General features: G+C 47.0%; 1 protein-coding gene across 1 annotated transcript in view; it reads left to right on the top strand.

Annotated features, from left to right (window-relative positions):
* The window catches only part of IRF4 (interferon regulatory factor 4), a 15,386-nt gene extending 2,564 nt beyond the window's left edge, over window positions 1–12,822 (top strand). The window contains exons 3-9 of the mRNA XM_057373913.1: window positions 19–205; window positions 965–1,053; window positions 1,610–1,751; window positions 3,496–3,603; window positions 4,873–5,226; window positions 8,945–9,057; window positions 10,996–12,822. Coding sequence (XP_057229896.1) covers window positions 19–205; window positions 965–1,053; window positions 1,610–1,751; window positions 3,496–3,603; window positions 4,873–5,226; window positions 8,945–9,057; window positions 10,996–11,139 — 1,137 coding nt within the window. The 3' untranslated portion in view covers window positions 11,140–12,822. The remainder of the gene's footprint in view (window positions 1–18; window positions 206–964; window positions 1,054–1,609; window positions 1,752–3,495; window positions 3,604–4,872; window positions 5,227–8,944; window positions 9,058–10,995) is intronic.
* The last annotated feature ends 5,375 nt before the right edge of the window (window positions 12,823–18,197 follow it).

Raw genomic sequence — 18,197 nt, 5'->3', positions numbered from 1 at the left:
TATCTGAAATGTTTCCAGGCTTGGGCTCTTTTTAAAGGAAAGTTCAGAGAGGGCATTGATAAACCAGATCCCCCTACCTGGAAGACAAGATTAAGGTGTGCTTTGAACAAGAGCAACGACTTTGAAGAGCTGGTGGAGAGAAGCCAGCTGGACATCTCAGATCCCTATAAAGTGTACAGAATAGTGCCAGAAGGAGCTAAAAAAGGTAAAGCATCTCAAATTCCCTGTCTAACAGAAAGTGAATATGTCTCATTGCAAGCATACAGGGACTGAGTGTGGTTTTCTGGAATGGCCTTGCAGCCTTTTTAAGTCTTTTAGGGAACCAAAATGAGGGCTCAAGTGYAGCTTGCTCTGATGACTTGAGAGGMYGCCTCTCTGGGAGGACTGCTGGTGTTTGAGTTGGAGAATTGAAAGGGAGCCCTTGCAGGAAGATGCAGACAGGCGCCTGCACATCACTGGAGGAATTGCTCTTTTAGCTGGAGCCTCCCTGCCAGCTCTGTAGTAAGAGCCAAGCAGGCGGCTCCAGGGACAGGCAAAAAAAAAAATTGCATTCTGGATCTAGGTTGTGAATACATGGAAGGGTGTTTTGAGGCTGACAGTAGGGAACTGCCGTGGGGGGAAGAGCTGGGAGTGAGGGATGCCCAGCCTGCAGCCTCCAGGGCACGGGCAGGGCAGTSCCTGCTCTCCGGGAAGTCCCTGGTGCCAGGCAAAGGCTTGGCATCACTGTGCACCAGGCTGGGCAGCACTGAGCCATGGGGCCCTGCAGAGCCCAGCAGAACAGACTGCTACCCAGGGCTGGCTGCAAGGGGAGCCTGGGAATCCAGTCCCAAATGGGTGCTGAAAGGTATTTCGGTCCCCTCTCTGTTCGATGGCGGGTTGTATGGATTTGTCTTTACTTTGTTGGTTTCAGATTTCCTTAAGACATGGTTGACATGATTTGTTTTCATCCCTCTGGTGAACACAGGTGCCAAACAGATCAACATGGAGGAGCAGCCATTGATGATGAACCATCCCTTCCCGATAACATCTCCCTACACTGCACTACCATCCCAGGTRCGGCACTCAGTGTCCAGTGTTTCACTTGGTGCCTCTGCACTGAGCAGCACAATTTCTGCGCTCTGTGCTATGTCTGGTGGGGCTCTCAGGTTCCCTCTGTGAAGAAACTTCATAATGAAAACTGAGAAATTGAGAAGCAACTTTTSTAATGTCAGATGAGGCCACAGGGCAATTGATTTCCCTTGGTGTTGTTTATCCCGCAGTAATAGCTCTGTTCTGTTGGACAGCAGTTCCTAGCGCACTGCCGTTCCGCTGATGCCAGAATGCGAGAACCCAATGAAGCCTTGCTCTTTCAAGCAGACATTTACCAGCAGTGCTTTGACTGCCTTTTGTTATTCCACTCTGCTTATTATTTACACCACTGGTGAGAAACTCATTTGAAAGCCTCATTGGTGGCGGTGGCGAAGTGCCATCCGTGTAGCCCGGGCACGGCTCAGACCTCCGTGGGCTTTGGCAGGGACAGTCGGGGAGCTGGGATGAGAAATGATGCAATGAAGGCATAGCAGGGCTTTGACAGCTGCCTGCTAAATGAATACCTCGTTAAATTGAATAGGTACCGAACTACATGGTGCCCCATGAGCGGAACTGGAGGGAGTTTGCCCCGGAGCAGCCGCATCCTGACATTCCMTACCAGTGCCCCAGCGTCCCCTTCGCCCCTCGCGGTCACCACTGGCAAGGGCCCGGCTGTGAAAATGGTAAGACACCCCTGTTTAGGGCTGCTTGCTGAGCCTGGTCACCTGGAGGGACCTCAGGTTCCAGGTTTATTATTTGTAGCTTTGACTGGAATTAACAGATGTGGATGGAGAGGAGTGCTGGGTTCCCTGCAAAGAGAGCCACCTTTGTCCTGGCTCTTGCATTCAGTGCCACTGTGTGTGTGGTGTGTGGGCTGTGCAGTTCTCTGAACTGATAGAAATCAACCCCCAAAAGTCCTCAGCTGTCTCAAAAGCCCTGAGCAGTAAAGAAGGCAGCAGTTCTCWCAAAACCCCAAATGGGAACACATGTTCTTTAGATTTTCTCTGATTATGGACTTTTTGAGGCACACACCAGTGAGGTTTCCCCTCCAGCTTTGTGGGTTAGATTGGCATTATTCTCCCTAGAGGAAAGCTGGAATTATTACTGCATTTTAGTTCTRTGGCAGTGGGACAACTTGTCATAGATTGAGACTCTCTTGGGGCTGATACAGCAGAAACAGAATAAAGAGGTGGTTCCTTCCCCAAAGATCTCACAGTACTAGTGCCTAACATAATCAAGGCTTTCCAAGCTCTGCATCCATAGCAAAAAGCCCAAATTGTGAAAATTGAAAGTGCTGAAGCCTGCAGGGAGCAAAACAGAAGAGAAAGGGAACCATGTACTGTAGGATAACTTGGATAACTTGGCAGGATAACKTACCTGAGGACGCAGGCATTTGCTGTGTGAGGAGAAGCTGGTTCAGAAGGGCAGGGAAGGATGGGAAATAAGAAAGGACTCCATGGAGTAGATCCCATGTTTTCAGAGGACAGTTCTCTCCCMGTTTTGATGCAGAAAACCTTTGGGTCTGCTAAAACGTAAATGCTCAGCGCACTGCAACTTTTTCTGGCAGTATGTTGAAATCATTGGCAGAATGCTCCGCTTTTAGTTGAGTTATTTGCTAATAAAAACATCAAGGTAATGAGCACAATGAGCTCTGAAGTACATCCTCTGCAGCACTTCAACACATTTGGATGCTTTGCTGGATTTGTAGGCAGTTGTTAGTGGTTGGTGTTATGTTTCTCACTGGACTCTAAAACGTGTCAGGGATTGTTTTTTATCCACATCACTCCAACTCCTGGTTGTGGTCAGTTCTGCCACTGGGAAAGGTGACATGTGCTTGTATGCAAGTCACCTGCATCATCCTCCTAAGACTTTCACTGGCATTAAGAAACAGAGGAAAACCATCAATTGCCCGTGGTATAATCCTCTTGCTGAAAGGCACCTGTTGGAACAGTTTAATAGTAGTCCTGCTAATAAAAAGCTGATAATCTCCTGCTGCACATTTTTCTTTACCTACATTTAAACAGTGTTAATCCCAGCTTTATTGTTATCCCTGGCATTAGCAAAACTCCTTGTATAAATGAAATGTTTYATGCAGGTGACTTTTAAGAGCACTGTAGTATAGTTAAAAATGTAAATTATTTCTCTAATGGAATAATGTGTTAGGTAAGGAAAAGGACTAGGGGGCAATATCAAAGTGCTGAGGGAATATTTCATGCAGAGCCAAATAAAAATGCAGTCCAGGTAATATCTGGGGTGATTGGTAGGGTTGGCCTACCTGGAGGAATTGGGAAATAGGACCTTTTTAAGAAGAAGGGGAAAGAGAGAGAGAGTTCCTGTTGGGGCCCAGGRAAACTCACTTTTGCATTGCTGTGATCTCTGCCCTGGCTGTTTCAGGCCTCTGTCACTGACTTTTGTTTGTGAAAACAGGTTGTCAGGTGACAGGAACCTTTTATGCTTGTGCTCCTCCTGAGTCCCAGACTCCTGGCATCCCGATCGAGCCAAGCATAAGGTCTGGTGAAGCCCTCGCTCTGTCAGGTAAGGCTGAGCTTGGCAAGAGACTTCCACTTCTGACTTGCCCAGGACCTTCTCTCCTTTCAGATGACAGGACAAAAAAAAAAAAAGAACCCCCTAAAGTGTGAATTTGGTGTATGGTCATAAGCCTCTGTTTTCCAGGCTACTTAAGCTCTTCCAGCCTCAGCTTTGAGGGGTGGAGGTGTTTAAAGCTAGTGGAAGAACTTTGCTGGCTCACAGTTTTAGTGCTGGGTTGCTTTGGTGAGACACTCCATCAGGCCTTCCCAGGGGAGTTTGGAAATTTAAAAGYGTGAGTGACTTAAGGCTCAGTTTTTTATTTGGGAGGAGGCCCCTCCCCAAAATCGGTGTTACCTGTGTTCCTTGTAGTGTTCCTGTTGGTGCCTTCTGGCTTTGCTCTGCTTTGTTATTCCTGGTGGAAAAAAACCAAAGAAAGACATTCAGGAAAGAAAAGGGAAGTTATTTCAGCCAGGTTTGCAGAAGTCTGGATGCTGGGGAACCTTCTAAGTAACTCTGAGGAAAGGTGTGGGAAAGTGCTTTTCACAGAAATAATGGATAAAYCTGTAATGTGCTCGGTGGGCTTCTTGAGCGGGATTGTTCTCCTGAACCAGGATCAGTGTGTGGGTGTAGATGTGTGTTGGTGTGTGTGTGTGAACACAGATCCTACACACGTGTRTATTTGATATAGATATATGTATTTTCAGTGCTGTGTGAATTTGTAGGAGTCAGCCAAGTTGACCAAATGACCCCTTGAGAGCGAGGCAGGGGATTTGGGGTGCAGCCCTGCTGGAGCTGGAGCCAGCAGTGGCTTCTCTCCAGGAGCTGAGTGCAAGTTTGCAAGCCTTTCTGTGCAAAGTCTGGGGGGGAAATGCAGCTACTTCCTTATTAAATCTGAGGAAGTGCACTGAGCTGGTGGGTTTAATTGTGACGTGAGCTTGGAAAATGTGACCAACATCAACTTCTTGGGTGCAGATTATTCCTTTTAAATGGAAATGTGAAGTTTGTGGGATTTTAGTTCCTACCGAATTCCCAAGCATCAGTAGCCCTTTTAAAAAGATGAGAGAGCATTAATGCTGCTGTGCCCAAAAAAGTTTTAGTATTTATATTCTTCATATTTTTTTTAGTTATATGAGCTTCTGGGTGGCGCTGACCATTGGGCTCAGAAATCTCATGCAAATTTGTCTCTTGGCCTTAGCACAGGTCTGGAACATAAAACATCCATACTGATGGATCACAGTGATTAYTTTTTGTTTGCTTGTTTGTTTCTCCCTATAGACTGTCGGCTCCACATCTGCTTGTATTACCGTGAAATACTGGTGAAGGAGGTGACAACTTCCAGTCCTGAAGGCTGCAGGATATCCCATGGCCAAAGCTACGAGGTCAGCAGCCTGGACCAAGTCATCTTCCCTTATCCAGAGGATAATGGCCAGAGGAAGAACATAGAAAAACTCCTGAGCCACCTGGAGCGAGGAGTAATCCTATGGATGGCGCCTGATGGCCTCTATGCTAAGAGACTTTGCCAAAGCAGGATCTACTGGGACGGGCCCCTGGCGCTCTGCAGCGACCGGCCCAACAAGCTGGAGCGGGACCAAACATGCAAGCTCTTCGATACTCAGCAGTTTTTAGCAGGTAATTCCCACTTCTGGGGCTTTGGCACTGYTTTGGAAATGTCACCCGCTCGCTGTCCACATCAGCTTTATGGGAGTGCTTTTTTCATGCTGCCTGATGAATTACAGGGAGAATTGCCCCTCAGTACTTCTGGGCAGATGCAGCCAAGGGATAGCTGAATCCTGAGTGATCCTATAAATTTCTGCGCTGTCTGCATGTTCAATGCTCCTGCACAGACCAGCAGGAGTGAACTGAGGCTCAGCTGGTGACCCCCAATCTCCCCCATATCTATACAAACGTAACAAAATAATCTTTCCATCAACTGACATAGAAAAGTGGATCCTGATCTTGGATCTGCTAGTCTAAGTCCTGGATATGTCTGTGGTGTGCACTCAAGCTTCTCTCAGCTTGACCCAGACCAAGCCTGAGATCTTGCTCAGAGTACACAAATTTCAGTGAAAATCTGCCTTTTCAGTCTGTGCCAGCGCCTAAAAGATATCTGGGAAGTGAAAAGGATTTCYCAAGCTCCAGAATTTCAGGATTGCCTAATATTCTGAGCAAGGAAGCGCACACCTCACCAGAGCTCATTTTGCACAAGGCAGTGCAGGGGGAGCAGGGCAGTGATTCAGGACAGTGCCTTCTCCTTCCAGCCCATCAAGGGAAGGGCAAAGCCTCACCCCCACTTCCCAGCAGACTGGAGGAGAGTTGTCCATCCAGAGGAACTGGTGGGAGATGGTCATTGTCCCAAAGGACAGCCTGGGCAGCAGGAATAGACATTGGCCCTTTTTTGGTATTTCTGGCAATGCTTAGAGGTGAACTAAGCCTATGATTTGCTGTGTGTTCTTACTGAAACACGGCACAGCACTGGCATGACACTGCGGGCAGTAATGCCTTGCACAATTGAAAAACACTCAACAAACTAAACCCAAACCATCAGCTTTAGCATACTTTATATTCCAAGGTCAATGTGCCATCCTAGAGAAACAGGCAAAAAAAAATGCATTTAAAGAGAGAAATCTATAGATGTGAGAATTGACAGTTAGAAAGGGGAATTCGAGGTCAGGGCATTGGCTTGGGYTTCAATCACATGCTAATTTAAAGATGTATAATTCTGCGCCTGGTGATGGTTTTGGAAATCCCTTTCCCTTTTTGCAGGTGGTTTTTTAGATGTGCTCTGGGTCCTTCCAAATGGTTGACAGGACGTCTCTTTTTAGACACCCAACCCCAAAGATAAGCTCAAGCAGTAGTTATTTTTCGCCCCTCCTAAATCACTTAYGCACCAGTGGCTGTGCAAAGCCAGGCCCTGGTGTGGCTGCAGTCACAGTCTGTGGTGTGTGCAAAGTGAGTTTTTGCATGTGAGGAYGCTCAGTGAAGTTTGTAAGTGACGTGCCACTGGCCTATGACATCTGCATGGCGATTGAATGTGCTGAGACCCCAGGCTGCAAGCTCAGGGATTCCCTGTGCTGGGAAATTGGGGTTCCCTGGAAGAGAGGCAGGAGATCTCTGCCTGGAGAGGGAATGCAAAGTGCACTGGGGCATCAGGGCCTGTGCTGAGAATCCTCTGCTGCTGAGAAAGCTAAAATGGGGAAATAAATCAGAAACCAGGGGAATGGTCTCTATGGAGAGAGATAAATGCATTGTAATTGTTGCTGATTGGGATGGGTGGAGAGTAGGACAGGAAGAGAGTGAGGAGTGTGAGGGTGGCAGGACAGAAGGAGCCATAGTATGARGAGTTGGGAAAGGCACATGGGGAGCCCTCTGGTGTTCCAGTCTTGAGCCTGGAAAGGAAGACAGGGCTGGTAGGGGGTTTTGTAGAARTGCAGGGCTGGCCTCAAGCCATGATTATCCTGGTGATGGGAAAGAAAGGGCGTTCTGCTCTGGGTCTGTGCTGTGGGCAGTCCYGCAGGTATTCAGGATTTGGAGAATTGCTGAGGCCAAGTAAAACAAGGGAAAGAGGAAGGTAAAAGAAGTTGCACATTAGCAGTGTGGCTAGATTGGCCTCGGGTGGATTGTCCTTCCCTGTCTTGTAGCAGCACAGAGGGAAGCAGGGTTCCATGGAAAACATCTTTCTTACCTTATCCCCAGAAAGCTCACGGCACTCTAGGGGTTTTGAGGGAGATTTTGGGGAAAGCTACACTTTACTCCATGTTTTAGGTGAGCTGTCCATTGTTTTATTTGTGTAACTGACCCTCTCAGTGAGACCGATAGTCCAAGCCAGGGCTGGAATGCTGTTGTGGTGGCCGCTGAATCCACACCTTAGTCTGRAAAGCTTGCAGCAGGAGCAGGAATGGCAGGGGTGTATTTTGGGAAAAGATGCATTTGTCACATCAAGTTCAAAGGCTGTTCTTTMCCTCTCTAGCAGGGAGGGTGCCTTATTATAATACATTTGCTTTAATATTAATTGCAACTTTTTCCACAGAGCATGAACAGGTTTRTAAATTAAAATGTAGTCTTTACCTATCAGCTGTGTAGAAATACAGCATTTAACACAGACTTTAGCAAGGATATTATGTGAGATGGAATTTTCTCTTTTCTGGATGGAAATGCAGTGTCTGAAACACATTTGGTCCACAGCAAATTTTGGTCYGAGTGGAAGTACCTTATAAAGCCTCCCCTGCTGCCTTTCACAGGGGACACTGACTGTTAGAATAATAATATAATTTAACCATTTCACTTTGCACAAGGCTAGGGGGTAGTGAAGAGAGTGCAGGAGCACAGAAGACACAAGATGCTCTTTTGCTGGCTTTGTGCATGGCTGAAGTCCCTTCCCCTGCCCTTAGCTCAGTGTCCCCTCAGTGTCACTGGGCGCAGCGATGGCAGTGGCTCTGTGACTGTGGCTGGATTTCGTGCCTGGCAGTGCTTGGAGTCCCTGGTGCTACCAAACCATTGGTTTTAGGGCTGCTCTCAGGTGTCTGCTTGAATGGCTCCCAGCTACACCAGTGTCTGCTCCAGGRGTTCTGCTGTCCATAGAAGCACTGATTGGAAGACATCTTCATTTRCACATATGAAATTAATTGTGAGACAAAGCAAACAGAAAAATTGCAGTGTTGTAACTTGTTCCCCCTGATGCAAGGGAAAGCCTCCAAACTCTGTCTTGTGCTTACCTCTTGTCTTTTTCCTGAGCTCTCTCATCACCCCCTGGAGTTACTTTTTCTTCTCCCACTGTGCTCCAGGGTCATCCATGAAGTCTGTCTTACTGGCCTATACTGGTTTAGACTGGAGCAGGGTTCATTTCTTTTCATAGTGGTCCATGTGGTACTAYGGTTTGGGTTAGTGACCAAAACAGTGCTGATAACACAGGGACAGTCGAGCTGATGTTGAACACTGCAAGCACAAGGTCAAGGCTTTCTCCGTGTCTCGCTGTGCCCTCACAGTCTGGGGTGGGCAGRGTCTGGGAAGGGGCACAGCCAGGRCAGCCACCCCAAGCTGAGGGATGTTCCATGACCTTRTGCTCTGCAGTTAAACAGGGCATGGGGGAATTTGCCAGAGGTTGCTGTTGCTTGGGGACTGCCTGTGCRTAGGTCAGCTGGTCACGAGTGATTGCTTTTTCTACTTTTTTTCCTTCGTTTTGTCTTCTTTTTACCCATTAAACTGTCTTTATCTCACCCCGCAGTTTTTTTTTTCCTTTTGCCATTCTGTTTCTTTCCCCCATGCTGGTGGTGGGAGCGAGTGAGTGGCTGTGTGGTGCTTGCCTGTCTCCCACGATTATTCCACAGCACGGTACTTTCTCTCTTCCCAGAGCTGCAAGCCTTTGCTCACCATGGACGTCCGCTGCCGAGATACCAGATCGCTCTGTGCTTTGGGGAGGAATTTCCAGATCCACAGAGGCAGAGGAAACTAATTACAGCCCATGTAAGTAGGATTTCTGCCTTACCTAAAACAAGCACGCTCCTTGGAGGATACGAATCTGCCAGTCAAGCTTTTGTACCTCGTGTAGATTATGAGGGAGGTGATTAATTCTTGAAAATACGGCACTTTCCAGAGCAGGGTTTAATCCYCAAATGTGCCAGGGACTGAGTGGTAGCCCTCAGTAAGGCAGAGCACCTGATCTTCCCTCTCTGTAGGGCATAAGTGTCATTTGTGATCTGTTGCAAATCCCATCAGACCCTAAAGCTGARTTGCCCCTGGAGCTGCTGGGCTGTGTTGTTGTCCCCATCCCAATGTGCAGCTCCTTGGATTGTCTGGCCAGAGCGGGATGTGGTGCTTTTACAGCCACTGCACCCRAAGGTTCTCCGTAATCCAGCCTGCATCCCAACCTCAGCCCTAAATGGGGCACAAGGGGCTGTCTGTGCAGCTTCAGGGCTCAGCAGCAGACAGGCTCATGGGCTGGCTGGCCCCAGTTCTCACTCACTCAAAGCTGGTGTTTCGGGATGCTCTCTGAGAGAGGGGATGACAGAGACTGAGAGCAGGTACTTTCTGAATTGGCTGTACTGGCCCATGAAACCACAAGAGAGGTGCTAATGCACACATTAGAGGCAGGGCTTAGCTTTCTGCATCCTTGAGAGCAAAACTGGTGTCTCTTTCAAGTGTTTCGAAGGCCCCTTCAGTAGCTGCAGGGTCCCAGGTTGGATTCCTGCCATAAGCTGTGGCCTCCCCTTCTCTGGGTGGCTTTTGTGCTGCCACWCTGCTGCCCAGCACATCTCAGGGTGGGGGAACTTGGGAAACAAATCCATCCTGAGCTGTGCAAGGACTACTCAGAGACAGCTGCCCATCCCTGACTCTCCTTCAACTCTTTTCCATTCCTATTTTGTCTTTCCAGGTTTCCATCCCTCCTTTCTAGCAACCCCTCTCCAGCTCCCTTATCCACGTCCTGTCCTGGCATCTTCTCTGTGAGCCTGTASCCCCTTCTCATCCCAGAGCTTTGCTTCCCCTCTACCAATTGCTTAATCTGCTCCTCCTCCTGATGTGTCCTGACCTGTCCAGGCTCTTACCATCCCACCAAACAGTCAGGCACTGGAAGCTTCCTGGCTCACTTGTCCCACTGCCTTCCCGTCTCCACCATGCCATTTATTTCCTTTTAACATGGAGGGCCTGGCTGACCAGCAGGAGAGGGCTGTGGGGAAGTGTCATCCAGCCTGTCTTCCTCTGAGAGTAAGAAGAGCTTCAGGTGTTTGTTCTCAGTGTACAGCTCAAATATTTACATTCAGAGCCCAGAGCCCTGAGAGGGRATGGTGGTTTCTGAAGAGACAGAAGTGAAGGCAGTGTTAACTCATACAAATCCCACTTGGTGGTTGAACAAATTCCTCATCAGAGCTTGAATGAACAGAAACAAGAGTAACCTTGATGTTAGGTTGAAATCTAACTTCAGACACAGTCATTTGGCGACRTGTCTGAGCCTTCCTGAGGGCTCCTATCAATGTTGATTGAGAAGTTAAATTCTCAAGGTACTTTGCAATRCAGACAGGACTTTTGGTGTGTTCAATATGTATTTAAACACCTCAAGTGGCCGTGGGCATGTGTGCCCTGTGGGCATTGCTCACATCCCGGGGCTGGTTAAGGGACTGCAATTTTTGATRCATCATTTGTGTCACTGTACAGTCCCCTCTGAATGAAGCAGAGAAGGTAAGGAGGGCGTGTGGGTAGTGAGGCACTCGACAGCAAAGCTGGGCTAGACTAGGCAAGACCTAGCTCAAGACAGAGATTAGTGAGATGGCTGAAATTGTGTTCCCATTCYGGTAGGCAGAACTTTTTTGTCCCATCTTGTTTTTAACTTAGAACCGCTGTAAATAACTACGATGAGGAGCGTGAAGTTTCACCACATGTCTGATTAACATTTTGTCTGTTCCTAAGGTTGAACCAATGTTTGCCAGGCAGCTGTATTACTTTGCTCAACAAAACAGTGGACATCTGCTGAGAGGCTATGATTTACCAGAACTTGTGACTAGTCCAGAGGATTATCACAGATCTATTCGCCATTCCTCCATTCAAGAATAAGATCCTCAGAAAGAGTGGTCTCAAAGGCGCTGTAAAGATTGTGCAGAGTGGAAGAGCAGATCTGGGTCATGATTTGGAGATCCMCAATCCCAGCTGGATGTGTTCAGGGGTTCAGTGGTAGGAAAGTAAACAACTAGGACACGTGTATTGTACAATAAAAATGACGGGTCGTCAACATTTGGATGCTACGTCTGGCATAGGGTTCCACTGTCGCTGAGAATAACTCAAAACTGACAAAATGATTGCTGCGTTTATGTTTGCTTAATGTTCTCCTTGGCTTTTGAGGACTGATTCTTACCGAAGACTTAAATCCAGAGTTTACACTGTTACCTTTGCAGGGCTATTTATTTTGGATTACTGATCTCAGGGAAAGCACATAAATTTGCGGTGTTCCCAATTTGAAACTGTAGCTACTGTAGGTGGGTAGCAAATGTAGATGGTTTATTGATAATAGCTAATACATGTAAGTGGTTATAAATTTAAATTCATGAGTGTGATGCCTATATTCTTGTATAGAGTATTTCAGTGTATTTTTTGAAAACAATGCAATTCTTCAGAGACATATTTTTTTAATGCCTGACTGACATTTGTCCTGACAATGAATTTTGTTGCTGCCATTGTTGTTATTGGATTAGCCTCCATGATAGAGTTTCTAAAGTGATGCATTTATGGTACTGTGTTAAGAAAAGTGACCATTCAGCTCATATTACCTGTGAATTTAGTGGTTTAACCACTAAAATTCTAGAGTCCCAAAGAACAGGTTTATAAATAAATTGCATTTTTCTCGTAATTGTAAGCTACTAYGTATGCTTATACGTATATCGATGTGTGTGTATGCATTAGAATGAAGTTTGCAGACCTTGCAAATTGCCCAGAAATGGTCYAGCCACCCCTTTTTTGATSTCAYGTCCATACGCCAGGTTAAAATCACCATCGCCTCTGACTTACACAGAGCCAGCTCTGCTGTTTGTTGCACTTGCAGCCTTCTTCCAGTGGTACTGAAATGAATGTGAAGGAAGAGCTCAAGGAGAGCAGTGTTTGGCCTCCTGTGCTAAGACAGTCAAGGAAATACTTGTTTGAATGTTTGTAGAATTYGATGCGGTTTGCAGCTTTCAGTGATAGGGTGCCGTTAAAAGGACAAAGAGAAGAGGTCTGCTGGGTGCGTGTGTCAATGAAATCTCCTCTCTGGCAGGCAAACCATGTGATCTTAGCAGCTTTAACTCCAGAACATGATCCCCCTACGCTTAGCMGACACACTTCACTTGACTTCCTAAATGAGGAAGAAAAAACGGTACTTGGTCTGGCAGCAGACTTGTGTTCTAGGGACGTTGAATTTATACATCTTAAAGATGCACACTCTTTTGGGATATATTATCCCCTCCTTCTCCACAGTGCCAAGCAGAATGAACAGATAATTTCTACTTTGTTACTTGAAGGGCTTTTTTCCTGGCTTAAAGATTTTCGTAGAGGAGACCTCTTCCTTTGACATTAAAAGCAACGCTCTAGGTGACCTTCCGAGCTTCGYATTTGCTTTTGTCCTGCGCAAACATTTTATTGAAAGGAATTTCGGTGTTCAGACTTAACTGGTACAATACAAGTATTTGATGTGTTTTTCACTTTTTTTCTAGTGGTCGTTGCTTCATATGCTCATTGCTTCAGCTCACGTCTTGGAATAAAGTTCTATTTCCGTACCAGCTCGGTGCGTATGTGTTGTTTTCAGTAGTGGGACAAATCTAACGCGTGTGGTTCTACACTGTGAACCTGGGCAGCGCTGCTGGCTGTCTATGGGGAACTCTGTTCTAAGCCAAAAGTGCAGAGAAAGGTCAAAAGGTAAGGATTTTTGTTCACGGAAATGTCTGCGATTTTTGCCACAGGTGGTAGAAAAAGGGAAAATAGGGAGGTTACCCTTTGGCTGTTGGCTTCCAGCCCTGCAGCTGGGGATCTGGTGCTGCCATGCTCTGCCCCTGCCACTCCAGGGCCTCTGAGGCTGGGGACAAGGCTGGTACTCTTCTGCCCAGCCCAGCATGTCTGGGGTATCCTCTGACTGCCACTTAGTTCCTGGTTGTTACAGTTTCCAGTTATAATTTCAAGTGAGCAAAGCTAGGAAAGGGTGAAAAGGAAGATGATAAAATGCACTGAAGTAGTGAAGASTAGTGAAGTTGCCAGTAGGAGGGAATTTACCAGGTAGCCCCTCTTTGCTGGAAATCAGGGTCATGAGAGGGGTTTTTGGGTAGAGGAGCTTACAGAGCAAGGTGTGAAATACAGTTATGAGATTTGCGAAGTATCTGAAGATGGGGGGGAGAGCATTTYCCCTTTTTGTGCAGACTCCTATTGAGGTGCATTTTCATTTTTGTCTTTGGAATCAACTTTTAATTATTTTCCTTGAAGTAGCATAATTTAAAGCCAGTGGCKGTGGAGGGGGAGGGAGAAGAGCTCCATCTAATTTCTGGCCAAACACAACTTGCTTAGTTTGAATGCAGRGAGATGCAGGCGAAGGGCTTATTTTAACCGAGCAAAGAGGTTGAGATATTTCCGTTGGAGGGATGGTGCACGGGGAAGAGTGGAAGGAAAATCCAGCAGTTGATTTGTACCATGAATTGTTTTGCATGTGAGGACTTAAAAGCTGCATCTACTTTTGTGACCATTTCTTACCGCTCAAAATAACTACGAATGCCTAAAGTGGGGAAGAAACAAAAAGCAAACAAGAAAAAAAAAACCTGGAAACATTTTCTCCTTTTAGTATCTTTTTTTACAGTCAACGATGTGAAATCATTTAAGGTACTTCCTACCTCTGTTGAATTCTGTTTATAGTTTCTGAGGTCTACTTCCTTCCTGTTATGTTTTCAGTAGTGGTATAAGTGACGTTTTACTCCTGTCAACACTGAGGGCATAGCTGTTTGGGTTTTTTTTTCAAACTTTTTTTTGTGTCACTATTGGTTTTTCTGATTTTAATACAGCCACAGTTGCAACTGTTTCTTGGAAGGGTTTTGTAGCAGAGAAGCTCCTATATTGAAAAATTTGCTTCTGCTGAGTAGTTTTGCCTACTGCTGTAAACTGTATTACCCTTAGAGGAGTCGTAGGTTAACCAGAAACAAGGAGATGTATTTTAAGCTGAAGTACAGTGTAATGGAGTTGGTGGAAAAAACACAGGATTCACGTGAAAACCCCTGTGGCCTTTGAGACAGGCACACTCAGTGTTTACATCAGCGTTTGTCACAGCGTGGAGGTGGGGAAACACCACCCTCGGCAGAGGGCTTTCAGGAAAAAGTAAAGCATTTTCTCTTTGCTCTCTCTCACATCATCGTCTGTGTGTACTTGTAGAGAGGAGAGGGGGAGGAAGGGGGAGGGRAGAGAGAAAGAGAAAGAGCACTCACCAACCAAAAAGGCCAAGCAGGTTGAAACAATCGTATCTCCCTTCCCAGACAGAACTCGGTGTCAAATTTAGATGAACTTGGATGGCAAGGCATTAAAGATTGCCAGGGTGGTTTATATCTGAACTCTGATCTGGCTGGTAGCGCACTAAGAATTATTGGTTTTGGATTTAACGCTTGTGAGTTTGKCTGGCTCTGAGGGGATGTGAGCAGGTCCCTGTGACTCGGAGCAGTTGGGAGGCAGCTGCTGTGCAGCCATTCAAGCGCTTCACTCCCACCTTGTGTGCTCAGGGAAGCACGTCCTTGCTGCACCCCAGAGGGGCGRCCACATCCACAGTGACCACAGCCAGCTCCTCTGCTGGGCTGCAGGAGCCAGCTGGCCCAATGCCTGCAGGATGCTCCATGCCCTGGCCGTGCMGAAGGGACAGTGGAGGAGGAGATAGCTTAGGTGTCTCAGAATAAGCCTCTTGGAACTATGGASGTTGAGTAACTTGTGGACACAGTGATTGGAAGGGTTGTCCTTTTGGCAACTGGCAAGAGGAAAAGGCAACCACCTCTGCTCAAGTGGAAACTGMAAAACAGGCCAGATACCTTGGTTCTGAGTTTGGACTTGTTTTTCTGCTTGGCCCTTGGCTGGAAAGCTGATGTCTGAGTGGCTCTGCACAGCATAATGTTCCGCAAAAAGGCAATTGTCAAGAACGGACAGAGCCCAGTCCAGGTTTTCATCTCTTAGATAAAAGTAGCTTCATGCCCTGGTAAATAATGGCAGTGAGACACAGGGGTTCATTTTGCAAATGCATTTTTATTGTTTCTGCACAGCATGGCTGCCTCGCGTGTCTCTGCAGGCAGYGGGCAGCCTCCTGCACTCCAGCTCACAGCGCTGCCAGCTCAGGCCAGACCTGGGGTGGTGTGCTGGGCACTTCTCCCCCATCAGTCTTACAGGCTTCAGCTATCCCTTTCCTGCTCCCTTCAAAAGACAGGTCATTAATTATGCAAAAATTCTGTCCTTTAGGCTAAGAGAACAGACAGATTCAGGTGACTTGGCAAACCACAGCTACTGTGTGCCCTCCAYATTCCTGGGAAGTGTTTTCATCTTTGACCCTTAGGCTTTCTCTGTTTTGGTTTTGAGACCAGCTTCTGAATTCTTCCTCTAGGAATGCCTGAAATCGAAAAACTTATGGGCTCTGGTTGTCCTATCTATTCACCCCAGCTTTTAATCCCTTTCTGGCCAGGCAGAACAGACATCAGAAATKATGTCCATTTAGTATCAACAAAAGGGTCTCCCAGAGAAAATTCTGTGAATGTCCATGTGAACCTGGTGAGGTTATAGCAGACCATTTTGTCTTACCTGAAATATCCTTTCCAAGCTCTCTCAGCTATGTCAGTGCCTGTGCAGTGTGTACATCACCCTGTACATGGAGCACATTTCATCCCATCCTCACCATATTGTTCATCTTGCTCCTTCTCACTTCCTTCATGAAGAGCTGATATTTAAATCTGGATCAGGAAGATAAAGCCCTGATTTCTTCAGGTCTGCAAGATGCAGGTTCTCTCTCTGAGCTGGGCATGGCSAACACAGCACAGGCGGGGGTTAAATGCTTTCAGGTTCGAGCACTTGTGCTGTTTGCCTCCAAAAGGTATTAGCTTCTCCATGGAGAAGTCCTACTCATACATCAGGGTCTGTTTATCTCATGCATTCTTATGCCTTCTCCTCCTGGTCCTTGGCAATTGGTCATGAAGAAATTCCCTTTTTTTCCAGGTAGCTGCAGCTATCTACCAATGTGCATTGCTAGGCCCCTTGTTGGGGGGTTTAGCTAACCCTTTTGGCTCTCTCTTAGATTCTCCATCACTTTTCCTCTACACTGTCAGCAAGATCTAAAGGCAGACWGTGCCTCTTATTTGTGCATGCCAAGCATGATGGGGCACAACCTTTGAAGGTTAACCTCTAGCCAACACCACAATTCCTATAATTGTGAGTAGGATGTACTTGTGTCTTCCCRGTTGTGATTCTGACCCTCAAAAGCATGAACTGCTCAGCAGGATATAATCATGGCAATCACTGGTGCTAGGCTTTCCCGTTGGAAGCTGGTGCACAGCTCCTCTCTACCTGAGGCACCRCATTCAAGTTACATTTTCTCAAGGAGGTGATTGAACCAATTGTTTCTCATGCTTGTGTCAGAGCCATTCATAACTCTACTGTAAATGCAAAGGCTGAGTATTTCTCATTTCTGTCACAGAGCATCTAGACTCCAATAAAATTTCTTTTAGACCTCAATGTCCTACTTTTTTCCTTTCAAACTTCTGGGTTTCACTTTTATATCCTCGGAAACCCAAGTTATGGCTCAGGCCATAATACATCTCCAATAGCTCATTTTCATTTCCTTTTTTCACACAAGATCAAGAAGTTTAGCCCACTTCATGAMTATCCCCTCCCACAGAAAGAAACTCATGCAAGGAGTAGTGAGAGAAAGACTTCAAAAACAGGGTGAGTGACCTCATCATGTATCTACTGCAGAGACGTCAATCTCCAAGAAATAGGAAAGGTCAGAGCTGTTTAGAGCAAGGGGGGTTTTCACAACTCAGCTGAAAAACCCACACTGGGTCTGAAGAGTTCTTGCCATCCTCACCATTTATCTCATCTTTTCCCAAACTCTTTGGTGACCCTCCATCCACAGAAGTGGCTGCTCTGTGGATTTTAACATAGATTACCATCCTTCTGTACCATTGCTTAACATGGACTTTCCAAAGGAAAGTGGTGAAATAAATGACAGATATTTGCATGGGAATACTGCAAATTCTTTCTGCCCCTTTAAACAGTGTTTTCTTCTAGAGTTTCTTCCACACCCAATATAACTGAATCCTGGAAGTTTKAATATCTTTAAAATTGTATTATTTGAACTAATTAGCTGGTTTGATTGCTCAGTTTTGTGCAGCTGGTGGGAGAGAGGCAGAGAAGCCCTCTTGCTTGGTGGTGTCAGGAAGCTGGAGGAGCTGGGAGCTGTCTGTGTCCTGGTGCCACGGGCCAGCGAGGGCTTTGCCTGGTGTCACTGGGTGTGGATGCAGGTCACCCGTACCCGCAGACAGCGCCAGCCCCAAAGATGACTCTCAAGTCTCACTTTCCTTTAAAACCATCGCTCTACAAATAAAATGGCTTACCTACAATCCCCACACAGTTACAGGCACCGTTTAAATATAGCAAGCATCGATGTCTATCTGTAAATTACAAGGAAATGAATAAATCGAGGCGACGAGACCGCAGAAAGGAAGTTTGAAATCAGCCTGGAGCTGTGATAGGCTGGCGACTGCCGAGGGACCCGGCCGAGCCTTCAGCGTCCCCTGCAGCGGTGACACCGCCACCCGGACCCGCCTGTCCCGAGTCCCCGGCACGCACATCCCGGTGCCGCTGCTCTCCAGGGACAGACCCTGGTGCAGGGCTCTGGATCTGTGCCCTGGGGACACCTGCACCCCCACAACAGCCAGAGGCACCGGGGTCCCTGGCGCAGGGAGGGGATCGTGCGGCGTTTTCTGGAAACGCATGAGTTCATTTCTGGGAGGAGCGGCGGGGCTGCTCCAGCGCGCAGGGGATGAATGCAGGAAGTCGAAACACGACTCCTGTGCTGCTTTCTCTCCTGCAGCCTGCTAGCTGCAGATGTTTGGCAGAGTTATTTGGCCTGGCTTCGGTTTTTT

The sequence above is a fragment of the Malurus melanocephalus genome, unplaced genomic scaffold, assembly GCF_030028575.1.
Source record: "Malurus melanocephalus ecotype Western Australia unplaced genomic scaffold, MMel_1.1 scaffold_209, whole genome shotgun sequence".
In the NCBI taxonomy this organism is placed as follows: Eukaryota; Metazoa; Chordata; class Aves; order Passeriformes; family Maluridae; genus Malurus; species Malurus melanocephalus.
This window is presented reverse-complemented; position numbering and strand designations above follow the sequence as displayed.